Source organism: Crinia signifera, chromosome 4, assembly GCF_055691185.1.
Source record: "Crinia signifera chromosome 4, ASM5569118v1, whole genome shotgun sequence".
Taxonomy (NCBI): Eukaryota; Metazoa; Chordata; class Amphibia; order Anura; family Myobatrachidae; genus Crinia; species Crinia signifera.
Genome location: NC_139220.1, coordinates 240,444,650 through 240,469,032, shown reverse-complemented (window position 1 = coordinate 240,469,032; position 24,383 = coordinate 240,444,650). Strand labels below are relative to the sequence as shown.

At 44.5% G+C, this 24,383-nt stretch overlaps 1 protein-coding gene across 1 annotated transcript in view; it reads right to left on the bottom strand.

The window, feature by feature from the left end:
* Positions 1-2,649: 2,649 nt before the first annotated feature.
* LOC146072557 (protein shisa-like-1a) overlaps positions 2,650-24,383 on the bottom strand; it is a 73,673-nt gene continuing 51,939 nt past the window's right edge. The window contains exon 4 of the mRNA XM_083179775.1: positions 2,650-5,485. Coding sequence (XP_083035901.1) covers positions 5,221-5,485 — 265 coding nt within the window. The 3' untranslated portion in view covers positions 2,650-5,220. The remainder of the gene's footprint in view (positions 5,486-24,383) is intronic.

Here is a 24,383-nt window from a genome sequence, read left to right as displayed (position 1 = left end):
ATGGGCATTACTGTGTATGGTCTAACGTGTAATACCACACCCCTTTTTGTGATACCACACCTCCTTCCCATGAGGTCATGCCCCTTTTTTGCCGCGCGGCTACGCCGCGCAAAGGTCCCCCTACTGTTATGTCTAGATCTGGGACCACCCATTACCATAACTCTAGATTCGCCTATGAGAGTGAATGGGGGCAGAGTGGGGGACCATTCTGATGTGATTAATGATTCAAAGAATGTCAGGCTGAATGGTCGGCCCCCACACATTTACACTTCACCAAATCTGGCCCTCGTCGCCAAAAGTTTGGACACCCCTGATCTATACCCTCTGCACTGGACCTCGCACTGGCACTCTGGCTGACAGCCTGCAGCACTTACTAATGACAGGGGGGCACATACTTTGGGTTACATCCCCCACCCCCTGAATCTGCCACTGCTGATAAGCAGAAGGACAAGGGGGAGTGGCAGTATGACCTCATGGTATTTTTCTTGAAAGCAGATTCATCAGACAGAGCTTTCTTACAAGCTATGCCCTTGCATGCGGTAATTCATGCATCCCTGTGATGTATTCATTTAAGTTGTGGATTGGGGCAAATTTATCACAGCCCATCCGCATCTGAGTTGCGGATTGTGATAAATATGCCCTTATATCTCCTGTTCTTGACTGAGTACTGTTATGCATGGTTGGTTGGTTTCTGTTGTTTTATTATATTTTTATGACTTTGTCCATAAGACTACAATATGTGGCTCTAACTGTTAAAGATTAATATTCTGTACATGGTTTATTTACTAGTATGTTTTGCAAGCAGTGCCTATTACATATCAGGCTTCAACATATTGGGAAGCAGTTAGCGCTTAACACTCATACCCCTTTCACACCGGCAACCCAGCAATTACCGGGCATTTTAGAGTGCCGGGTCATTTTGCCGGGTGAAGTCTGGCCCCAATTCACGCCAGAAGCAAATTCCCAGGTTAAAGCTTTCGAACCCAGGAATTTGCTGAAAAACCCGGGTTTTTCTTTGGTGTGAAAGGGTCAACATGGGTCTTAAATCCCGGCACTCCAACCCTGGTCAAGAGCAGGGTCAGAGTGCTGGGATTTAAGACCCGTGTTGACCCTTTCACACCAAAGAAAAACCCGGGTTTTCCAGCAAATTCCTGGGTTCGAAAGCTTTAACCCGGGAATTTGCTTCTGGTGTGAAAGGGGTATAATATACCACAATGGAGGGTCCGTGAATGACCTTTTTAAGGTCATATTTTGTTTCCAAGATTAGTCAGTCTATCAGTTACACAAGTTATTCCCATATAACTTCTCAGTTAGAAACCGCATTCTGTACATGGCCAATGGAGGTGTTATACAAAATGTTGACATTCAGACTGTCGGCATGGATGTTATGTCTACATGACAACTGTTGACATTCATATAGTGTTTTTAGCTGATTTAAGCCGAACCCTATAATGGACTGTCGCAATGCAGGGGTATGGGTAACTGGGTGGACCTATATTAGGTCAAAATGCATTGAGTCGGCCACTTGACACGGCTTAGATCGACCTATGAAATAGGTTGACATGGTTGGAAGTTCGACCTTCCAACCCAGTCAACCTTGGCTATGTTGACCCAAGCAATGTGGACCCAATGCATGTCAACCTAATATGGGTTGACCTAATGACTGTGTACCCAATGCAGTCCACGTCCTCAATGTGAATGGGAAAAGTTAAATTGGGAGCGAGGTTTAGCAGGTGTATGTGCTCTCAATACCTGTCTTATCCAAATTTTGTATATAAAGTTACTTTTTTTCCCCTCGCACCGCAGGGTTGTCAGCCATTGACAATCCGCGAAGTGTGAAAAATAAATATAATAACCGGTCCAGTAGTCTGTCCTACTTTACACTGAGGATGCTCCGATTGCCACCAGGGTTCCAGAAATTGATTAACATAAAAAAGTCTTGGTGGTACCCGGGAATCATGTATAATTGACACAGAGAATGTGGAGAAAATATTTTGGTAACATTTAAAAACACAATGGTATCAGGTGCCCGATGTGCATCCATCAAACAACAGTGAACATTTCAAGTTCATCACTCCTTATTCTCATATCCATAGACCTGTGTAATAGCAGGTAGATCAATGCCAAAATCAAATGCAAAGTTAATACACACCAAAACCGTTCATTTAAGTGATTTTATTATTTTATACATGGTACACATTCATACTGCAATAGTCTATATTACTTTAAAATTGCTGTAAAGAACCATTAAATATTGCTAGAAACACAAGTGTGTGTTTACACATCCCTAGGTATTAATGTTACCTTTGTGGAGAGGCACCAGGCCTTTATTTCACCAATATTAGTGTTCTATGGCTACTTATGCAGGATGAGCGCTAAAGTGATACCAGCACCATGGTCCGCTCTGCTTAGCAACAAATGTACTTCATGCTCCTGGTAAAATTACCATGATGTACACCTATATTTTTGGGGTGCCGGACAGCTCCCCGAAAGTCGGGATTCCGACAGTCATTACTCCAACGTCGGAATCCCGACTGCTCCCTCGTGGGGGTCTACGACCCCCATAGAGGGATAATAAAATAGGTGGCGAGCTCAGCTCGCCACCGTGCCCGCAGCATGGCGAGCGCAGCGAGCTCGCAAAGGGCTTCATTGCGCTCCCCCCGCTGTGCAGTCGTGATTCCGACGTCGGAGTAATGACTGTCGGAATCCCAACTGTCGGTGTGTTATACCACACCCATTTTTTGTGGGACCTGTAAGGCCACTTCACTACATTCCTTTCATTATAATGGACTTGCATTAATAAGGGGGGGGGGGGGGGGTCTATGTGCGGAACTAATACCCTGGTCTGAAAATGGTATCCGAACAATGTTATGTGGCTTGAAACCCCATGCTGGCGCCGTGAAACTACACAAGTACCGTGGGTCTTTGCTCTGCCAAGTGCTGGTTCTCCATAGGGTTTTAACTGGACACAGGACACCCATTTACACTGCAACCCAGACAGGGTACCCAGGTTATATTTCAGGGGCTATTATACACTGAACCGTGGCCCTTGTAGACCCGGCAATAACCTGGGCTAGTGGAAAAGTGGTATCATTGATCTTACAAGCATGTAATGAACATCCAAAGGATAGATTATCAACTATATTTGCCTCAGGTATGGTTCATGGGGTCGACAGTAATTAGGTCGACCCCAAAATGTTGACTCATGAAAAGGTTTACTTGAGTTTTTCACTTTTTAGTGTCATTTTGTACATTTGAGCACATGAACCCCATAATAGTGTTCCGCATAGCCTTGCATGGCTTGCTTTGCTCATCACGCTTCGGGCCAGGTGCCTCGCTGTACTACCGATGCGCTCACCTTCAGGGCTGTCACCAGAAATTGTGTGGATTTTCTGTCCCTGCTCAGCTTTACTGTTCTGTTAGTCATAGGCCACATGGATAATAAAGTGAAAAACTGATACCAAACTTTTCATGAGTCGGACATTACCATGTCAACCTTTGAGCCTTGGTGTACGTATCGCAGTCATACAACTATATGTAAGACTACAGTAAGCTAGGTAACCATTTCTAATAATCGTGCCATGGTGTGGAAGTAGGCAGATGGAAGTCATTCCGTGTTCAAACTGCCATTTTAATGCCAGTGACTGTAATGCCGGACCCCCATTCTCACTGCTAGGCAAATTACCGGGTGAAGCAGTTCTACCCGGTAATTTGCCTTTTAACACGGATTTTTTTGCAGTGTGAACAGATAAACCCGTGTCTGCATACCCATGCTAAAAAGAAATCTGTATTAAAAGGCAAATTATGGGGTCGACATGCTAAACCCGGGAATTTGCCTAGCAGTGAGAACGGGGTATTAGTAGTAAAGCTCCTGCATAACACTGTACTACATCTACCATGAGCCCAGAGCCCACATGGATTTCATGCTCCAATTTTAATAAAAAAGGTGCCCCACTTATTGTTACCTTTTCAATTATTGTTATATTTAACTGTGACTTCCTTCCCAATATAGCTGTAATAAAACATTCCTATTATACCTTCCAAATAAATACATGCCAAATAATAAACGGGGGCAAGATAATATATTTAGACATGACCCTACCTACAAAGTGGTAGGTTCCTTTTTGTGCCCATAAAAAAATGAAAACTTTTATTGTGTATAAAGTAAAGGCCCCCATACAATAGTCAGACCCGATTTTTCTTGAGCTCCCCTGGCAGGGCTCACATATAATTTGGCACTTGATGTGCCATTTTACATGTGATAAATTTCATGCGATTTATCACATTTAAAAAGTGCCGCCCAGGAAGTTGAATTTTTAAATTAATAGGCGGCCGCTGATTGGCTGAGAGAGCTCTTTCAAGCAATCAGTGGCCGTCTGACCATTTGACTGGGATTTTTGGTAGCAGCGAGCAGGCAGGAGATTTCAAAACTCCCATTCAAATAAGAGGGTGGCCGCTGATTGGCTGAGAGAGCTTTCAAGGGAAATCAGGTCTGACTTGTGCCTCAGACAAGTCAGAACAGTGTATGGGGGCCTTAACCACTGTGGGGGTAGATGTATGAAGCAGCGATAAGGGAGAAGAAGTGATAAAGTGCCTGGTACTTTATCACCGGCAAAACAGCTCCTGACTGTTAAGTTACAGGCTGGGCTTAAAAAGGGACAGTCAGGAGCTGATTGGCCAGTGATAAAGTACCAGGCACTTTATCACTTCTCCCTTATCACTGCTTCATACCCTCAATGTTCTGACAACATAGTAGTGTACCTGCCTATGAAATATAGTTGCAAAAGGTTTAAAGCTAAAAAGGGCCTGAATGGAATATTAGTGGTGCACTCATACATGGGAGCTTCTGTCATTTTGTCAAACACAGACTGTAAAATAGCAGTTAGGAGACGATTGGTTGGTATTTTAGTTCTCTCCATTTTATCTCTCTCCAAGCTTTTATATATCTATCCTACAATGTTTATGTAGAGATCTGTCATTACAATCAGAAGACTCCAGGAGTGCTATATATGTACAGTATATGAAATGGCACATTGCACTGTATATATGGGTAGTGCCGTGATGTATGCGTATGCTGAAAGCTGTTATTGCTTGTACAAAACAAAATAAATTGTCATTTTTTCTTTGTCAGGCTTGTGATTGTCACATTGTCAAGTAGGTATATAAATATTATTTTAGTCCATGTTTTAAAGTCATTGTACATCCACCTCCACAGAATCCTCACACTCTGCCTTCTGAAGGTCTGTGCTTGCCATGTTTCTCATCCTCCGTCATCCTTTTTGTTCCACCTTTGTTACTGTGCTGAATGTTTTCCTCAGCATTTCTATGGAAAAGAGGAAGAACAAGGTGCCTTCCGAGCCAAGTGCGACTCAGCATGATGTAGAAGGCTTTCTTATTGAGTCTGTAGTAATAAATGAAATCTGCAATCATCAGGGAAAGAATCAGCAGTCCATAGAAGCCAATGCCGAGCAAGGGAAGAGGGCTCCTGTGAGGAGTAAATAAAAAATAGTTCAGTTCATATTAAAAGTTAAAAACAATGAAATAAGGCAACTATTTGACATTTTAATAACAACCAGAGGTAATTATTGTAGACTAAGAAGGACATTTTTTTTTTTCAAACTTTTTTCCTCTCGCAAAGCTAAAAATGTAATTTTACACATATCTCCTTTCATTTACATGGACTATCAATGGCATTAAGGAGGGTATGCACGAAAGGGACAGGGAGGAGATAAATGAAGATGCAAATAATTAAAGTGGAGGCAGATTTTCCACAAGGCAACCTAGGCACCTGCCTGGGGCCCAGCAGTTCCAAAGGCCCCATATAGATATCCTGGCCATCCAACGTTCCCAGAGGAGCATTGTGAGACTACCATGTGACATTATGACATCATATGCACCTAGCCACACTGCCAAAGTCCCTTTGATGTTCTTTGATAGGTTAAAAAAAAGTTGGACACACAAAATGGTCTCATACACTGTATGTTTGCAGTCAGTTTACTTTAGATTTACACCGATCTTAACCCTAATTCCAAAAGACTAAAGGTGACCACACATGGATATATATCGGAAAGAAATCCAATATCTATCCAATTTCCTTTGAAACCCAGAACACCCGTGATCATGGCCACACAGAACGATTGAGAAAAAAAATCAGAGGGTTTACTTAATCGTTCAGTGTGGCCATGATCTGGAGTGTATGGGGTCTGCCCCTCCACCGCACCCCTGCCGCAGTCACCCCCATCGCTGGCAGACACGAAGAGAGGCCAGTGGTGGGCAGGAGATTTCTCAGCCAATCAGCGGCCGCCCATTTAATTGAAAAGGGTGGCCGCCCTATTCATTTGATATCTCCGGCTCACTGCTGGCCTCTCTCTGTGTCTGCCAGGGGTGACTTCAGTGTGGCAGCGGGGGGTGGGGTGCGTGTGGGGCAGTGGGTGGAGATGTAGTGCCAGGACATGGCCACATTGGTCATCATGCCTACACATGGAACAATGTGGCCAGGATCCTGCACAACGGGTCGTTCATCTTTCTGCCTGCTGAAGTGATGAGCAGGCTCGCTGAATGGCCCACGGGCACTAACATAGCATAGGATGCGGTCAAAATGCCGCAATGTCGGCACTTTGTCCCTCTATGGGTGTCCTCAACACCCATAGCGGGAGAATAAAATAGTGTGCCGAGCGTAGCGAGGCATTAGGCCCACTGCGTGGTGAGCGCAGGAATCCCGCAAGGGGGGTGATCCACGGGAGAGAGAGAGTTTCATTTTTGTCTACAAAGTAGTATGATAGTGTCCATTGGCCAGGACATGCCTGGTAGACATAATGGGGCAGATGTATTAAGCCTGGAGAAGAGATAAACTGGAGATAAAGTGGAGATAAAGTGAAAGGAGATAAAGTACCAACCAATGAACTGTGTTTGAAAATGACAGTTGGGAGTTGATTGGCTGGTGCTTAATCTCCTTTCACTTTATCTCCACTTTATCTCTTCTCCAGGCTCAATATATCTGCCCCATTTTCTGATGTCTGCTAGCATGTAATGGATTTGTATCATAGGGGCAGATGTATGAAGTGTTGTTATGGAAGAGAAGGGGTATCAGCGCACGTTATGTGCACTGATACCGCTTCTCCCCCATGTATAAAGGAGCCCATGTGCGCTAACTGACAGGGGCTGACGGTTCCGCCTGCTGACGCTATCTGCTTTGCCAAGGGGACATCGCCGGAGGGGGGAGTTTGCGCTCCCCCCGCTTCGACAGACAAGATGTTAATACATCTTGTCAATGTCCCTTCCGACTTTGCCTCATTAATGGGGAGAAGCAGGAAGTATTATAGCGACGTGCTATGCACCGCTATAATACATCTGCCCCATAGTCTGGAATAATTATCTGTAAGTTCAGGCTCTTTGTAATGAAACTGGATGGATGGATACACAAATACACAAAGTGAAAGGGGAATTGTATACATTCTGCAGTCTACACAGAATAACTCTATAAGTATGGCTGTCCATAACTACAACAATTAGGGGAACAGGCACATTTTTAGCTTACACTGCCTAGAAACCACTTTACAACCCTACAAGAGTCCCTTATATATAATTTAGACCTTGTTTGTGCTTGACTTGAGTCTGACAGCCAGTGTGGCTTTTGTGAAATTAAGGTTGACGAGCAGTGGTCTATAGAATTACCCTTGTCCCTTATTCTGCTCCTTCTGTCACACATGTGCTGGCATTATCACTGCAGAAGTCACTGGTGTCATACATTTTGGTGATAACCAAAAGTGCACATTGTAGATACTTATTTCCTTTCAGGTTTACGCCTATAAGCTATGCACTGTTGTTCACCATATATCTTACTAAAATAAACATACAAGAGTTACAGCAGTAGTTTGAATAGCGGAAAGTTGCGAGAACAGAAGAAAAAGAGTGAAAATTAAGAAGATAAAGAGACGTTCAATTATGTGAGTATAAAGGTACAAGAGCAATGGTGTGGACATTGTTTTAAAAGAACTTAGGAGGATGTTAAAGTTAGCAGTTCACAGCACCCATGTTTAAGAAAATAAAAGGTCTTGGATGAGTCCTGGACGATACTAGTCATGTATTATTTTGTGTAAATATGTCAAAGTTTAGGTACATTTTCTAGTAGTGGAACCAGGGCAGAGTATGCAGTGCAGGGAGGCACCAGGCTGGGGAGGCGCTCTCCCCTCTCTGCTGCCCAGCTGGTGCTCGCTGTTGCTACTCCCGCCAAACTGTATGACAGACAAAAGTGCCAGCAGCGTGAAGAACAACTTTCTAGTCTGGAAATAAACTAAAATATGCTTGTTTAGAGGAGTATCATTGAACTTATTATAGTATATAAGTGCAAATTTACACTGATGATAATGATGGCAAACCTAAAGGCACACGTGACCCACGAAGTATGCCAAATTCCCTTCCCGCTCTGGATAAGGCCCTGCAATTAGATGTAGAAATTCAGTAAATTATTCCAACCAACCACAGACTTATAATCCATGTCTAAAGGTCCCCATCCGGTGGTGGGGAATGGGGTCGCATGCAATAAATCACATGCACAAGGACCGCATGTGATCCTGCCGCCCGGAAAATCCCGGGTGGCTCAAGGGGGATCAGATGGCCATACAATGCTTCGAAAGTTGCATTAGTGTATGGCCACCATGACTATTACAAGTAAAACTGTGGATTGAATGATTGTTTGTGGCTTAATGTAAAGTATGCATGTAAATGAGCACTGGTATTAATTCCTTATAGCAGTGGTTCCCAAACTTTTTTGGATCACGGCACCCTAGAGTATCAGATTTTTTTTCATGGCACCCCTAGGCAAAAAATTAGATACCAAAAAAATATTAAATTAAATAAGTTGCGCTTATATGTCCTCTTTAGGTCCAGTTATGTGAGTAATGAGGAACATGATTCACTTCTGTTTATCCACATGTTATAATTGGCAGTCACAAGTACTGATTTTCCTTATTACTTTGACCATATATCATTTGAATTTGTCCTGGACCACCAACCCAGGGCACCCCTGCAAGTGCTCCGCGGCACCCCTGGGAGCCACGGCACACAGTTTGGGAACCACTGCCTTATAGTATCATATCCTTTCCCAGTTGAATTAATCAATAAGTTTGTCATTTACGACCTCCAAAACAAGTTCCAATTGCAGTCTAGGTTTAATATGGCAAATATAGTTTAACCCCTTCCCGACATTTGACGTACATTTACGTCATGGTCGGGATGTACTTCCCGACACATGGCATAAATGTACGTCATGACTGTAAACTGTCACCGCATCTATAGACGCGGTGACAGAGGGCCAGGGGGGGCAGCGATGCCCCCCCCATCGGCTATCGCTGTGATTGGCTGTTCAAATGTGAACAGCCAATTACAGCGTTTTCTGTGTACCGGCGAATAACGTCGCTCGGTAACACAGGGATCGGTGGTGATTGGTGCTGTTAAGTACAGCACCAATCACCACCGGGTGTAAAGGGGTCACTGGTGGTCACCCCACCTCACCCCACCTGCCCCCAAGGCTGTGATTGGTCCGTCGGACCGACGGACCAATCACAGCCATTACACCTCACAGAAAATAACGGAGACAGCCCTGCAGCCGCCATTCCGGTCAGGAACAGCGTGCAGAGCGGTCTCCATGCCCATCTGTCCCCTTATACTGACCTGATCAGCGTTGGTGGCATCCGTGCTGCCAGCTGCTGGTGCTTCCTGGTTGCTGTTGCTTCCTGGTGCTTGTGCTGCTGCTGCAGCGTCATTGTGTCATAGAACATAATATTGTATAATATAATTTTGTCTCTGCTGCCCCCTGCTGCCCCCCTTTTGTGCTGATCAGTATAAATTAACTGATCAGCAACTTTTTTGGGGTGCAGGTTTTATTTTTTTATATATACCCCGTCAGGTTGCACCAAAAGTTGTGTGCCTGCTGCCCCTCACTGCTAATCAGTGTTGCATCACTGATCAGCAGTTTTTTTTGTTTTTTTTTTAGGGTGTTGTGGGATTTTTTTTTTTTAATTTTTTTTTACACCCACGGTGATTTTGTGGGTGTCCTGTGGCCGCTGAGCGCTGATCAGTGACGTACATCACTGATCAGCATTTTTGGCAAAGGGTTGATCTAATTTTTTTTTTTTTGGATCAAATTCCTGTTGCCTTTGACTCATCAGCAGTTTTTTTTAATTTTTTATTTTTGGAGGTTGCTGTGGGGTTTTTTTTTTAAAAAAAATTTTACACCCACGGTGATTTTGTGGGTGTCCTGTGGCCGCTGAGCGCTGATCAGTGACGTACATCACTGATCAGCATTTTTGGCACAGGGTTGATCTAATTTTTTTTTTTTGGATCAAATTCCTGTTGCCTTTGACTCATCAGCAGTTTTTTTTAATTTTTTTTTTTTTGGAGGGTGCTGTGGGGTTTTTTTTTTTATTTTTTTTTTACACCCACGGTGATTTTGTGGGTGTCCTGTGGCCGCTGAGCGCTGATCAGTGACGGACGTTACTGACCAACATCTGTGCTCAATTTTTGGCGCAGGAGCTTTTTTTTTTTTCTTTTAACTTACACGTGTTAAAGCACTACATACACACTACATACCCCCCGTGTTGAAATAAAGTTTGTACCCCCCCCTACACTATACACGTGTTGAAACACTACACTTACACAAACACAAAAATAATAAAAATGTCCCAATCATCGCAAAGACTGTTTTTAGCGGAGGAGGCATATGCCCTTATTGCCTCTGACACTGACACAGCCAGTGAAGTAAGCGATGAATTTGCATTCGTCTTAAGCTCCTCTTCCTCCTCTAGTGATGAGGGACCCCCTCAAAGACGCCCCCGTAGAGCAGCTGAGACCCCCCCCCCCAATGATTGATCTCGTATGGACCCCACCACCAGACAATTTTGAGCCCCAGGTTCCTGAGTTTTTGGCTAACCCAGGAATCCAATTTGATACTACAGGCCTCAAAGAAATTGACTTTTTCAAAGTCTTTTTCTCTGATGATTTTATAAATTTAATGGTGGACCAAAGTAATTTATATGCCCAGCAGTTTATTGCCCAAAACCCCACGTCATCATTTGCTAGGTGGACCCCTGTAGATGCAGTAGAGATGATGACGTTTTGGGGTCTGGTGTTACATATGGGCATAGTTAAAAAGCCAGAAATTAGACAATATTGGAGTACAGATGTTCTGTACAGCACCCCACTTCATCGTATGGCCATGACCCGGACTCGTTTTGAGACGATCCTTAAATTTTTGCATTACAACGATAATGCACAGTGCCCACCCAGAGATGATCCCACCTTTGACCGGCTATTCAAAGTCAGGCCGGTCATTGATCATTTCAGCGCCAAATTTGCTGAGATGTACATCCCCGAAAAATTAATTTGTGTAGACGAGTCACTTATACATTTTAAAGGAAGGGTTAAATTCCGCCAGTACCTTCCCAATAAGAGGGCAAGGTATGGCATAAAAATGTATAAGCTGTGCGAAAGTACCTCAGGGTACACCCACAGGTTTAGGGTATATGAAGGGAAGGACACAAGAATTGAACCGCCAGAATGCCCCCCCTCCCTCGTAGGTGTTAGTGGAAAGATTGTCTGGGATTTAGTGCACCCCTTCCTGGATAAGGGTTATCACCTCTATGTGAATAACTTTTACACCAGCATCCCCCTGTTTAAGGCCCTTGGTTCAAGAGGTACAGCAGCTTGCGGTACTGTGCGCAAGAACCAAAGAGGCCTCCCAAAAACGCACGTTGCCCAATTACTGAGAAAGGGTGAAAGCAGGGCACAATCCACCGAAAATATGTTGTTGGTCAAATATAAGGACAAGAGGGATGTCCTTATACTGACAACAATTCACGGAGACAGTACCACCTCCGTCCCTGTACGAGGTACCAGTACCACACCTCAAAACCTATTTGTATCCTAGATTACAATAAGTACATGGGCGGAGTGGATCTTTCAGATCAGGTACTGAAGCCGTACAGTGCCCTGCGTAAAACAAAAATATGGTATAAGAAGCTGGCCGTGTATATCATCCAGATGGCACTGTATAACGCTTACGTACTATTCCGTTCTACCAGCCAGACGGGGACATTTATGCACTTTCAAGAGGAAGTCATAAAGGGCCTAATATTTGGGAACCAGCAGGCAGAGGGCCCCAGTACTTCTAGTACTGGCCCCAGTACTTCTAGTACTGGCCCCCGTATTGTATCAGGGCAGCATTTTCCTAACAAAATCCCCTCCACTGGAAAAAAGGGCAGGACACAAAAAAGGTGCAAAGTTTGCTATAAAAAGGGAATAAGAAAGGAAACTATTTTCCACTGTGAAACTTGCCCCGACAAACCCGGCCTATGTATAAAGGAGTGTTTTAAAATATACCACACATCTATGGATTATTAGGTTCATCATTTCACCGTGCTTCGGGGGTCTTGCTAATGCCACATAGCACCCACCATTCATTCCACCAGAATCTGAGCTGCAAAATCCAAAAATCACTCCTTCCCTTGTGAGTCCTGCCATGCACCCAACTGGTATTTTTTGGTCACATATGAGGCATTGCCGTACTCGGGAGAAATTGCGGCACAGATTTTGGGGTGCTTTGTCTCCTTCATTCCTTGTGAAATTGAAAAATTTTGAGCCAGAACTGCATTTTTGTGTAAAAAAATGTAATTTTTCATTTTCACAGCCCAGTTGTACCAAAATTGGTAAAACCCCTGGGGGTTTGAAATGTACACTATACCCCTAGATGAATTCCCTGAGGGGTGTAGTTTGCAAAATGGGGTCACTTGTGGGGGGGTTCCTAACTTTTAGCATCTTATGGTGCCTAGAATCCTACATGGTGCCTAAAAAATAATCTCATAAAAAGGAGGCTCCAAAATCAAGTAGGTGCGCCTTCTATTATGAAGCCTGTGGTTTGGTCAACGTGCACACTAGGGCCACATATAGGATATTTATGAAAACAAAAGAATTGGGGGAATCAATTTTTAGTCACATTTCTCTAGTAAAATGTACTGTGTTCCTTAGAAAAATGTATTAAAATTGCAAATCTGCAAAAAAAATGAAATTTTGAAATTTCACCTACACTTTGTTTTAATTCCTGTGAAACACCTAAAGGGTTAACAAACTTCCAAAATGCTGTTTTGAATACTGTGAGGGGTGCAGTTTTTGAAATGGCATCATTTATGGGGGTGTCTCACATACAAGTCCCTCAAAGTCACATCAGAACTGAACTGGTCCCTAAAAAAATCAGTGTTTGAAATTTTCTTGAAAATTTGAGAATTTGCTATTCATATTTTAAGCCTCCTAGTGTCTAAACAAATTAAAAGGAGGTTGAAATAATGATGGCAACATAAAGTAGACATATGGTCTTTGTTAGTTATTAACTATTTTGAGTGGTATGATTATTTGTCTCACAAGCAGAAAATTTAACATTTTGAAAATTGCAAAATTTTCAATTTTTTTTACGACATTTTGGTATTTTTCACAAAAAAACACAGACTGTATCGACCAAAATTTACCACTAACTTGAAGTACAATGTGTCACGAGAAAACAATCTCAAAATCACTGGGATAAGTAAAAGCAAAAAAAAGTTATCCCCACATAAAGTGATACATGTCAGATTTTAAAAAAAGGGCTCTGTCAGGAAGGCAAAAACAGGCTGCGGCGGTAAGGGGTTAATATAGTTTATCGCACCTAACAATTTCCAGAAATACATTTAAATGCTATTTGTATGCAATTTGTGGTGCACTCATGTTCATGTTTGCATTCAGAATCACTGGATGTACAGAATGGGCAAATCAGAAAGTTCCTATATAACTTGACTTGCAGCAGCCTGCCATGAGCTGTAACTGGGTGATCCGCCAGCCGCCAATATTGATCCTGATTCTGACATGGTAGAAATAGTCTGTGCTGCACAATCTACTTCTTTCGATTCCGATGCTGTGGAGCTGCGCATCGGGATTGGATCCGGTGCGACAGTGCCATTTACACTAACAAGCTATAAATTTTGACTATTATAGTCAAAATCGATAGACCAAATCACACCGCATGTACACAGGTTAAGGGTTATTTCCTTAAGCCATTTTATTGGGTAATGGGAAAATCAAAAGTCATACAAGTTTGCTATCAGTAGGTCTATATAAGCATTTTTTGTGAGAATATTAGATTTAGATTTTTTTAGATGAGTGATTTGTCTTTGTGCCTTTGTGTGTCTTAGTTTTTTTGTTTTGTTTAATATGATTTTGCATGTCTTTTGTGTCTGACAGCTGTGTTCTGTCAGTGTCTTGGTTTTTCTAATTTCTAAACACAGTTGGGCACCTCAAGGATAATGCAGAAAACTGCAGGAAACACTTTTTGGCTATACAAAAAAGAAAATTCTCAAAAGAAAAACTTGTCCACCGCACAGTTTTGCTCATATGAGGAGGAGATGCAGCAGTCATTCCCCCCTGAGATCCACCCTGATCTATATGTTCAGAACACAGACAGACCACTAAATCAATCCGAGTCCTTTTTTTAAAATTTTTATTCAAAATGTTTCTTTTATTTTTACATTTTGCAGAGAACAGTTATTCATACATACTTTTAACACAATGAAACATAATACTCCAATCTCCGTTATACACAATATAAATGTAATAAGTGGCCAGAAAAGAACAAAATGGCATGCACGATTAATCTTGTTTGTACGTTTATGAAAAAGTCTATAAACAATTGTTGTAATGGCCTGATGTATAGTTTCAGTTTTGGGTTTCTTCTATTCCCAGCTCCAACAGAGGGCATCAGAACACCTCTAGACGGCAGCAACCCCAAGAGGATGAGTGTGAAAATGCTGGTGAGTTGACCTAAAATGTAATAGTGGGAAACATATTAAATCATATAACCAGAACCAGTTCTGGCACAACTACTTCATCAGAATAATGTCCAATTCCCTGGCTGATGGAGTAGTTAGTTGGTGGCTTTGCATTATAAAATATACAACATTGGAGGGGGCGTGGCTTGGCGGCCATTACAGGCAGACGTGGACGCCAGGAGCTCCTGCTACACCGGGCCAAAAACCATTAAACAGCAGGCATCCGGGGACGAAACCTAGCTCAGGAGACCCCTCCAGAGCACCAGCAACAAGCGGCGGACCCGGCGGGAGGCGGCGGAGTCGGGGTGACCGCTTTGCGGCCACTCGCGGATTGCGGCCTACCCGAAAACCGGGAGCCGCGACCTAAATTTCGGCAGCCAGCCGCATCGCGGGCTCCAGGACGCGCGTGTACGGCAAAACAGCGGGGAAACGTCCCAGCGAACGGGCTCCTGCTCTGGCACCTTCCTGGCAGCCCCCCAGCTTACCTCCACACAAAAGGTTGGTCCACTGCCCTGCCCCAGCCCTGTCCCTGCATAACGCTGAAGCCAGATCCAACACCCTGTTACTGAGGCGGCGGCCATATTGAGTGTGGCAGAAGCCTGCAACACTCTCTTTAGAGGACAGGTGCAGGTGACAGGGAGCTGCAGCACCACTCAACGGCCCCCATTCACAGCAGGCAGACCTAACACCCCTGATTGGGAGACAGAGGCCCATAGGGGCTGCAAGAACTGAACTGTACCATATATTAAGAACATAAGCAGCCACCCCAGGACAGGTGTCACAGCATTACAGGTGTCCCAGTATTGGAAACTGAATGCATATGCACCAGGGTTGTTGAGACCCGCCCTAAAGTGGACAGAGGTGAGCTGCCTCCTCCTACTGAGCACCCGGGCCCCTGGGCGTGCGGAGATGAAGTGTGTATGCCTGGCACCCATGTCCTGCTGATGCTGCTGTAGTCACTTTCTGGGGGAAGGTGCCGGCGACGACTCTGACAACCTGATTAGCAGCACTAGACCCACTTCGCCTGAGAGCCTAGAGTTTACTGAATGTGCATAACGTTATAAGTTCCATGGTGAAGGGCAAGAAGACCACCCAAATGGAAGGCCGTAAATCTCAGAAGGGTTCCAGTGCGCATCACTCGGAATCCTCACAGCCTCCCTCAATGCGCCAGTTTCTAACGCAACAGAACTCTCCATCGTCAGGTGACTCCGTAATCCCGCCTACGCCTAACCTAACACAATTTGCCGACCCTGACCCCCAAAGTACCCGAGCTGCGGAGCAGGTGCCCGCACAAGATACAGGAGGTATATCCCAAGTCTTGCAGATGCTGAGCACTATGCCGACGAAACGTGACTTGGATCAGCTAGAACAGAGATTGCGAGAGACCGTCCGTTCAGAAGTTGCCTCCATACAGTTAGAGATGACGCAATTAAACTCTCGCTTGACCACTGTGGAGGAATTCACCGCGGACTCTGCAGCCTCACATAACGATCTGAGGACCGCAGTCATTCGTCAGGCGGTGGAGCTGCAACAGCTGCACGACCGTTTAGATGATTTGGACAATAGGGGGCGTCGTAATAATCTGCGGATAAGAGGCATCCCTGAAGACGTCCCACCACAGAGTCTCATTGAGTATCTTACAAAAGTGTTTAATGGCTTGTTGGGACAAGACCCGGGGACTCAAATTGAGTTTGATAGAGCCCACCGTGCCTTAAAACCTAGGGGCGCACCAACTGATGGACCGAGAGATGTTATTTGCCGCTTACATTATTACACTCAGAAGGAAGATGTCTTACGCAAAATACGGCAGAGCGACTATGCCATACAGGGAGACCATCAGATCCAGATCTTCCAGGATTTATCCTGGTCAACCCTTCAAAAACGAAGAGCCCTCCGCCCCGTGACAACCGAACTCCGCAAATTGGGCCTAAAATACAGATGGGGATACCCCTTCAACCTGCAAGCTACACATAACGGCAAGCTCTATACTCTTAGGGGCCCAGACGATCTGACGGCCTTCTGCCGAGCCATGGACGTTCCTATAGTTGCTCTTCCAGATTGGCAAGAACCATTAGTGCGCTCTATTCCGCCAGAATTAGCTCATCCTAACAACGATTGGCAAGTGGTCCAACGAAACCCTAGGCCTCCGCTGGACCAGAGGTCACCAAGAAGATCTACCTCTAACTGAGGGTCTACTCCCTAACCCTGTTGTGTCATTGTGATTGGACTGTTCGAGGGTTTGGTTTTTCCAGGCAAGCGACCTGACCACACACTTTTTCTTGTGAACCTGAGTCACAGGATCAGCCCCATGATCTTCGACCCAGACCGTAAGGATTATAAACAGGGACTCAACTGTAACCGTGATGGGACTTTAAGTACAGTAAGAGATGGATAAAGGTTTGGCCGCAACCTCTTAAAGGTTACGATGGGTTTAATATTGTTTTTGCAAAGTTGGGGTTTGTTGCCGGCGCTGACCCCCCAGTGCCCCCATGCCGCCATCCTTTTTTTTTTCCTTGGAACCGGATACGTTTTGTATGTTCGGATTTTCAAGGGGCGGCATTGTGATTTTGTATGTGTTTTTAGATGAAGTATTTTCATATGATGAACATTGTAATATTACTTTCTGGATTGTTTCTTCTTATAACTACTTGTCTTTCTCTCCCTTCCTTTCCTCACCTCTGTCTCTTTTCTCGATGTGGTTGGTACCCCTCCTCCAGAGCCTGCGCAGGCCCCGCCCCCCACCACCCGACCCATGATGGCGGCTAACACGAGACTAACTGCTATTAAGCTGGTCTCTTATAACGTTAAAGGCCTAAATCTTCCCGAGAAACGCTCAAGGGTTCTACGAGACCTCTATGCCTTTAAGGCTGATGTAGCATTCCTACAGGAGACGCATTTCCGGGCTGATGCTGCTCCCACGTTGACGAACCGTAACTTCCCGACGGCCTTTTATAATAACAATACAAAAGGCAAGTCACTGGGAGTGGCCATTCTCCTGTCAAGGAAACTCCCCTTTAAAGATGTGACCTCAATAGCTTTGGAGGAGGGCAGGACACTAGTGGTAAAGTGTAAACTTTATGAACAGACCTACACGTTTGTTAATCTTTATGTGCCGAACCAAATGCAACACTCCTACCTACCTATAGTCTTGGATAAGATTGCCCCGCTGGTGGAAGGCGTTTTGGTGGTGGGGGGAGATTTGAATTGGGCACTCCAGCCGGAGATGGACACCTCAGGTCCCGCAGGCAGGCCCTCTACGGCCTCACATCGTAAGATTAGGAGGGCCCTACATGAACACCAATTGGTAGATACATGGAGGCTACAACACCCAGTAGACCGAAACTACACATTTTATTCTAGACCACATGATATGTACTCCAGATTGGACCATTTTTTAATGTCCCATAGGTATCTACATTTGATCCAAGATACAGATATAGGCCTGACGACTTGGTCAGACCATGCCCCTATATTTTTGTCTATCACGACGACCATAGCTAATGTTAAACAGTGTACGTGGCGCTTAAATGAAAACCTCCTCACTGACGCTAGATGTAAACCACAATTGACTACAACACTTACGGAATATTTTTTCGAAAATGAAACACCTGACGTCACGGGTCTCACAGTGTGGGAAGCACATAAGTGTGTGGTACGGGGGAAACTCATACAATTGGGAGCAATGTTAAAAAAAGAAAAAATGAGTAGGAAATTAGACTTGCTACAACAATTGCGTTCATTGGAGACATCCCACAAGTCCACCCCCTCCCACCAAACGCTTAAGGAACTCACTGCGGTGAGATCTCAGCTTAATACCTTGTTGTTTGAAGACGTCAAACGTGATTATAAATTGTGTAGAAATCGTTACTACCAGTGGGGCAACAAACCAGGCAGGCTTTTAGCAAGGGCACTACGCTCCCAGAGAGCCACGTTATATATTGACATGATAAAGGACTCGGGGGGGGCCAAGCGCCACCTTACACGTGATATAGCTGCAACGTTCCACTCATATTACACCAAATTGTATAACCTTAACGCTGGGGGGGCGCAAATTCCCTCCCATGACCTGGTGGAGACGTACCTCCGTGAGGCGGGTCTTCCCCGGTTGTCGAGAGAGGACAGCGCCAGTTTAGAGTCCCCCTTTTCCCTGATGGAATTGGAAACAGCACTAAAGGAGACCCCGTCTGGAAAGAGCCCCGGACCTGACGGTTTCTCTGTTTCATACTATAAATCTTTTAAAGACTTACTTTTGCCGAAACTGTTGACTGCCTTTAATGAGGTATCGACGAGCCGTGGTTTCTCGCCTCACTCAGTGTCAGCTCACATTACAGTGATCCCGAAGGAAAATAAAGACCCGAGTCAATGCGCTAGTTATCGCCCCATTTCCCTATTGAACGCAGACATCAAATTGTACGCAAAAGTTATAGCAAATAGGCTTAAGCGTTTAATACCGGACCTAATACATTCTGATCAGGTGGGCTTTGTCCCTGGGAGAGAGGCACGGGACAACACGGTCAAGGCTATTGACTTGATATATAAGGCCTCTACACACAACATACCCATGGTAGTGCTGTCGACCGACGCCGAAAAGGCGTTTGACAGGATAAGCTGGGTGTTTATGGAAGGGGTGTTGCGACACATTGGGCTAGGCCCGGAGTGCTTGCAGCGCATCATGGCGCTTTACAGGTCTCCCACGGCACGGATAAGGATCAATGGGACCCTCTCAGAGCCGGTACATATTGGCAATGGGACCAGACAGGGGTGCCCTCTCTCCCCTTTGATCTTTATACTGTGTATGGAGGCTCTGGCATGCACCATCAGACGCAATCCAAATATCACGGGCTTAAAGGTGAAGGGAGTGGACCATAAGCTGGCGCTGTTTGCGGACGATTTGTTGGCAACACTGACCAACCCCGTTATCTCTATACCCAATCTTATGGCAGAATTTCGGACATTTGGGAATCTCTCAAATTTTAAAATAAACATGAGCAAATCTGCTGCAGTTAATGTATCCTCGGCCCCCCGTGATATAGAACACCTTAAGCAATCCTTCCCTTTTGCCTGGCACCCTTCTAGCCTTAAATACCTTGGTGTTGTGTTGTCCCCTGATATGTCTCGCCTTTTTGATAATTTTAGGCAGTTATTGCTCACACTTCGCACCGAACTTAGGAGTTGGGGCAATAAACGCCTTTCTTGGTTAGGAAGAATCAGTGTGATCAAAATGAATGTTCTCCCAAGGGTCCTATACCTTTTACAAACGCTACCTATCCATATCCCGAAGACCTGGTTCCGAGACTTACAGAATGAAGTCCGGTCATTCATATGGGGGGGTAAGAGACCACGGTTCAGACATGATATACTCTTTAGAAGGAAGCAGATGGGTGGATTGCAACTCCCTAATTTCACGGTGTATCACGAAGCTGTGATTTTAAGTCGGGTTCTGGAATGGACGCGTTCAATAGAGGCCAAACAATGGGTACATATAGAAAGCGAGGTTTTCCCTCTGCCGACTGAGCTTTATCCCTGGCTTCCCAAGGTTGGCAACATAATACATCCCACAGTAGGCCCCACAATAACCTGTTGGAACAGACTGAGGAAACTCTCATGTGTTACGTCTCTAATATCCCCCCTTACTCCACTGTTTGATAACCCTATGTTCCCCCCCGGAGTTGCTAGTTTAGGATTTGAAAAGTGGAAACAACATGGCGTCCATCGGGTGGGCCAGTTAATGGACGGGAACAGGGTATTACCCCTTTCAGACTTACAGGAGAAATGGGGGCTACCTCCATCAGAGATTTGGAGATATCTCCAACTTAAACATTTTGTGCAAGGGAGAGATGTACGTGAGGCAGCTGGCCGAGCCTTGACACCTTTTGAGGGTATGTGCAGGGAAACAACGCGCCCTTTGCACCTGCTCTCGAGAGGCTACACTCTTCTAATAGAAAATAAATATAACGCATTGCCAACCTATGCCCGGGCCTGGAATAGAGACCTGGGTTTGGAATTAGACGATGAGACTTGGTCGAAAATGTTCCAGGCCACCTTTGTCAGTTCTTTCAGCTACTCTGTAATTGAAACCCAATTTAAGGTTCTTTCACGGTGGTATAGATGTCCACAAACCCTTGCAAGAATGTTCCCTGGTGTAACGAATGCCTGCTGGCGATGTAATGATGGAGTTGGCTCACCCCTGCATATTTGGTGGTCGTGTGGGGCGCTCCGACCTTTTTGGGACCAAGTTATGTCAATTACTAAGATTATAGTGAAATCGGACGTACCTGATAACCCCTCCTTTTGGTTGTTAAACCTATACCCTGGTGCGCTGAGGTCCTACAAAAAATCACTACTAAAGTTTCTGAATGGTGCGGCGAAAGCCGTTATACCGGTACACTGGAGATCTACCTCCCCCCCCACAATTAAAGAATGGTTTGCACGAGTGGATTTATATATGACCATGGAAGACCTGAGGGTACCTCCAGAACGCACCCAGGAGTTTGCGGCGATTTGGCTCCCATGGATGGAGTTTAAATCTACACAGACTTACCAGGCGAATAATTAAATATAGATGGCTATATATGTTTGTGATTACCAACCACAATCCCCTTTACTTCTCTAATTCTTCCCCCTTTTCTTTTCTCTGAATATTCCTTTCCTTAATCTTTTCTGTTTCTTCCCCCATAATATTCTCATGGGCTATTTACATGTATTGTAATTTGTTTCGAGTTTGCATTATGTGAATCAAAGACTAGATATGCTTCAGAAAGAGATCACCTGAAACCGATAAAGTAGACACAATATGTTCTTTTATTGTTACACAAGTGGTACAGCTGATATGTACTTTTCATTGAGTATTCCATAATGCTTACGTTGGTTGTATGTTTGTACTATTTTCGAAATCAATAAAAAGATATTGAAAAAAAAAAAAAAAAAAAAAAAAATATACAACATTAATCAGCTAGGCTTGCTACTATTCTGGCTTTGGACTAGGTAGGCAGTCTAAAATAAAAATATATACACAAATGGTATCCTTGGAGTTTATTATGTTTTATGCAAACCCTATTTGTAATTGTACAGTGTAATGCTAATGTAGAAATGCTAATCTTGCCAGGCCCATCACATGCTTTACCAATCCTAGAATTTTGAAGGAGGAAAATCAGCATTATACCATACTAATTTTGGTGGAAGAAGAAGCACACATACTTCCACAGTGAAGAAACAGAGCCTGCAAACAGAGTGTATTAAACACTGGATACATTTCATTAGCTACAGTTTGACTGTAAGCACAAGAACACTTCACATATACTGTAGCTAACACTTCCAAAGGATAAGACATACAGATTTCAGATACTATTAATACAATTACAGAGCACAGCCAGAATCTACAAATGGTGACCAATCAGGTATGTGCAGCAACTGATTAGCAATAAACAGCCCATAGACAACATTTACCTGGACACAGCCACTTAAACATCCAGCAGCCAAACCCCATCAACATCAGTAGCAGCTACACCACCGAGATGGAGTCTTAGGACCTGGGGAGGACATGGGAAGGGAATGTTAAGAGGGGCAGATGCTGAACAACAGGCCCAAAATAAATAAATGCTATGTACTGATTTGAAGTTTGATATTTTGTTCTAAGTACAAATTTATTTTTTGTTTTTCCCCCACAAAAATAATAAATGTAGGCTTTGTTAACATGTTGTACATATCACATAGGGCGGTATTCAATGAGCCTGATTCGCCAGGTTTTTATGGCGAATTTGTGCTGTTTGGCGAATTTCTGTCAAAAACGGTGAATCACCCTATTCAATGACCCCATGGCGAATACATTTGAAGGTTTTTTTCGCCATGATTCACCGAGTAGCAATCGCTATCTTTTTATGGTGAAGTGGAATGTGAACTTTTAAAATAAAGTGTTTTGTTTTTTACATTTGGTGTCAAAAAATCAGGAATTTTATTCTGAGGAGGGGCATGCTATTTTTATTCATGTGCTGTAAGCACATGAATATATATTTAATTTTAAAAATAATATTTATTTATTTTTATTTATTTTTTACACAGCATCCAGCAGGTGGCGCCAGAGCGGAGCCGCTCATTACATATTCATATATTCACTGCACGATCATTACGATCCTGTGTAGTGAATATACGCTCGCCTGCTGGCACCCCGGGGGGGCAGCCTGTGCTGCCTGGCACCCGGGGAGCACACCTAACCCCCCACAAAGGTCTGGGCTAGGCAGAGAGACTACCATCTCTCTGCCTGGCACCGTCCCGTCCTGAGGCTCCCTGTGGCAATCGCCGCAGGAGCTCATATTCGCCAGTCAGGGGCTCGCTGCCCCTGACTTGTTGAATACCGGAGCCCGCCGGCTCCGGAACGTGGCGAATGTGCAGCGAATCCAAAAAAGGATTCGCTGCACCTCGCAGGTATTCTCATTGAATACCGCCCATAGATGGCTGATCTAGGTATTACAGTGCATTAACAGAAGATTACAGTCAGGCATAATGTGACATCACTTTAGGCATTGTACACTTACCAAACAAAGGGCAGACTGACTAAGGCAAGCACTTCACGTATGACCGCTGGAAGAAGATCTATAGATCTTATAGGGAGAAAAAGAATATATATAAAGTATTTCACTGCAACGGGGCACAAGTTCCACTAAATAATGATCATACAATAATATTAATGATCCACAGTAAATTGTAGTAGAAGTGCCACGGCACTGATCATACAGTATATGTGGAGGTGCTCCCCAGAGAGGCAATTGGATGCAAATGGCAAGAAAAAAAAGCACTCTCTGTGGTTTGGGGGTACTAATAGGTCACTAATGTTTCATGGTTATAAGTAACATGCATATGGGAGGTCATTCTGATCTCCACGCTCCCCCATGCAAACGTATGCGCATGTGCAGGCTCTGTTTGTGAATGGGCGCAGCAAGTTGTATAGTCGCCGGCTCGTTCTCACGGAGCAGTGCGGACGGCTGGCGTGGGGCAGCCATGGGTCGGCACCGGTGGGAACGCCCAGTGTTTCATGAGTGTTCCCATGCAAGCGCTGGCCGTTCCCATGGTAATTCGGCCATAAAGCGGGTGCTGGGGGCGGGCAGCTGATGTCAGCTGCCCGCCCTCTTCCGTACCAGGGAGCCGCAAATCTGGGAGTCCCCAGAGTGTGACTTACATTTGCGAACCCTTTAGAAATCATTTGATGATCGGCAACCATCCAATGATTTTGGCCTCGCACGCAAGGATGGGAATGGATGTTAGTTGGTTCATGATCCAGAATGACCTCCATAAAGTGGATGAAGGGGGGGGGGGTTCTGACCTCCCTTCCCCTTCTGCATTCTCCACATGCTGAACTGACCCCTTGCTCCTCACTGTACGCCACAATATTGACCAGATCAGCCATATATTGTTGTAGGGCACAACTGTGTAGCACACGGCATGCATCTACCTTGCCAACCTTTTCAGGTGCATACATGAGTATACCACCAGATTTATCAAGGCTCTTATAAGCCTGGTGCATTCTATTAGACTCCTACT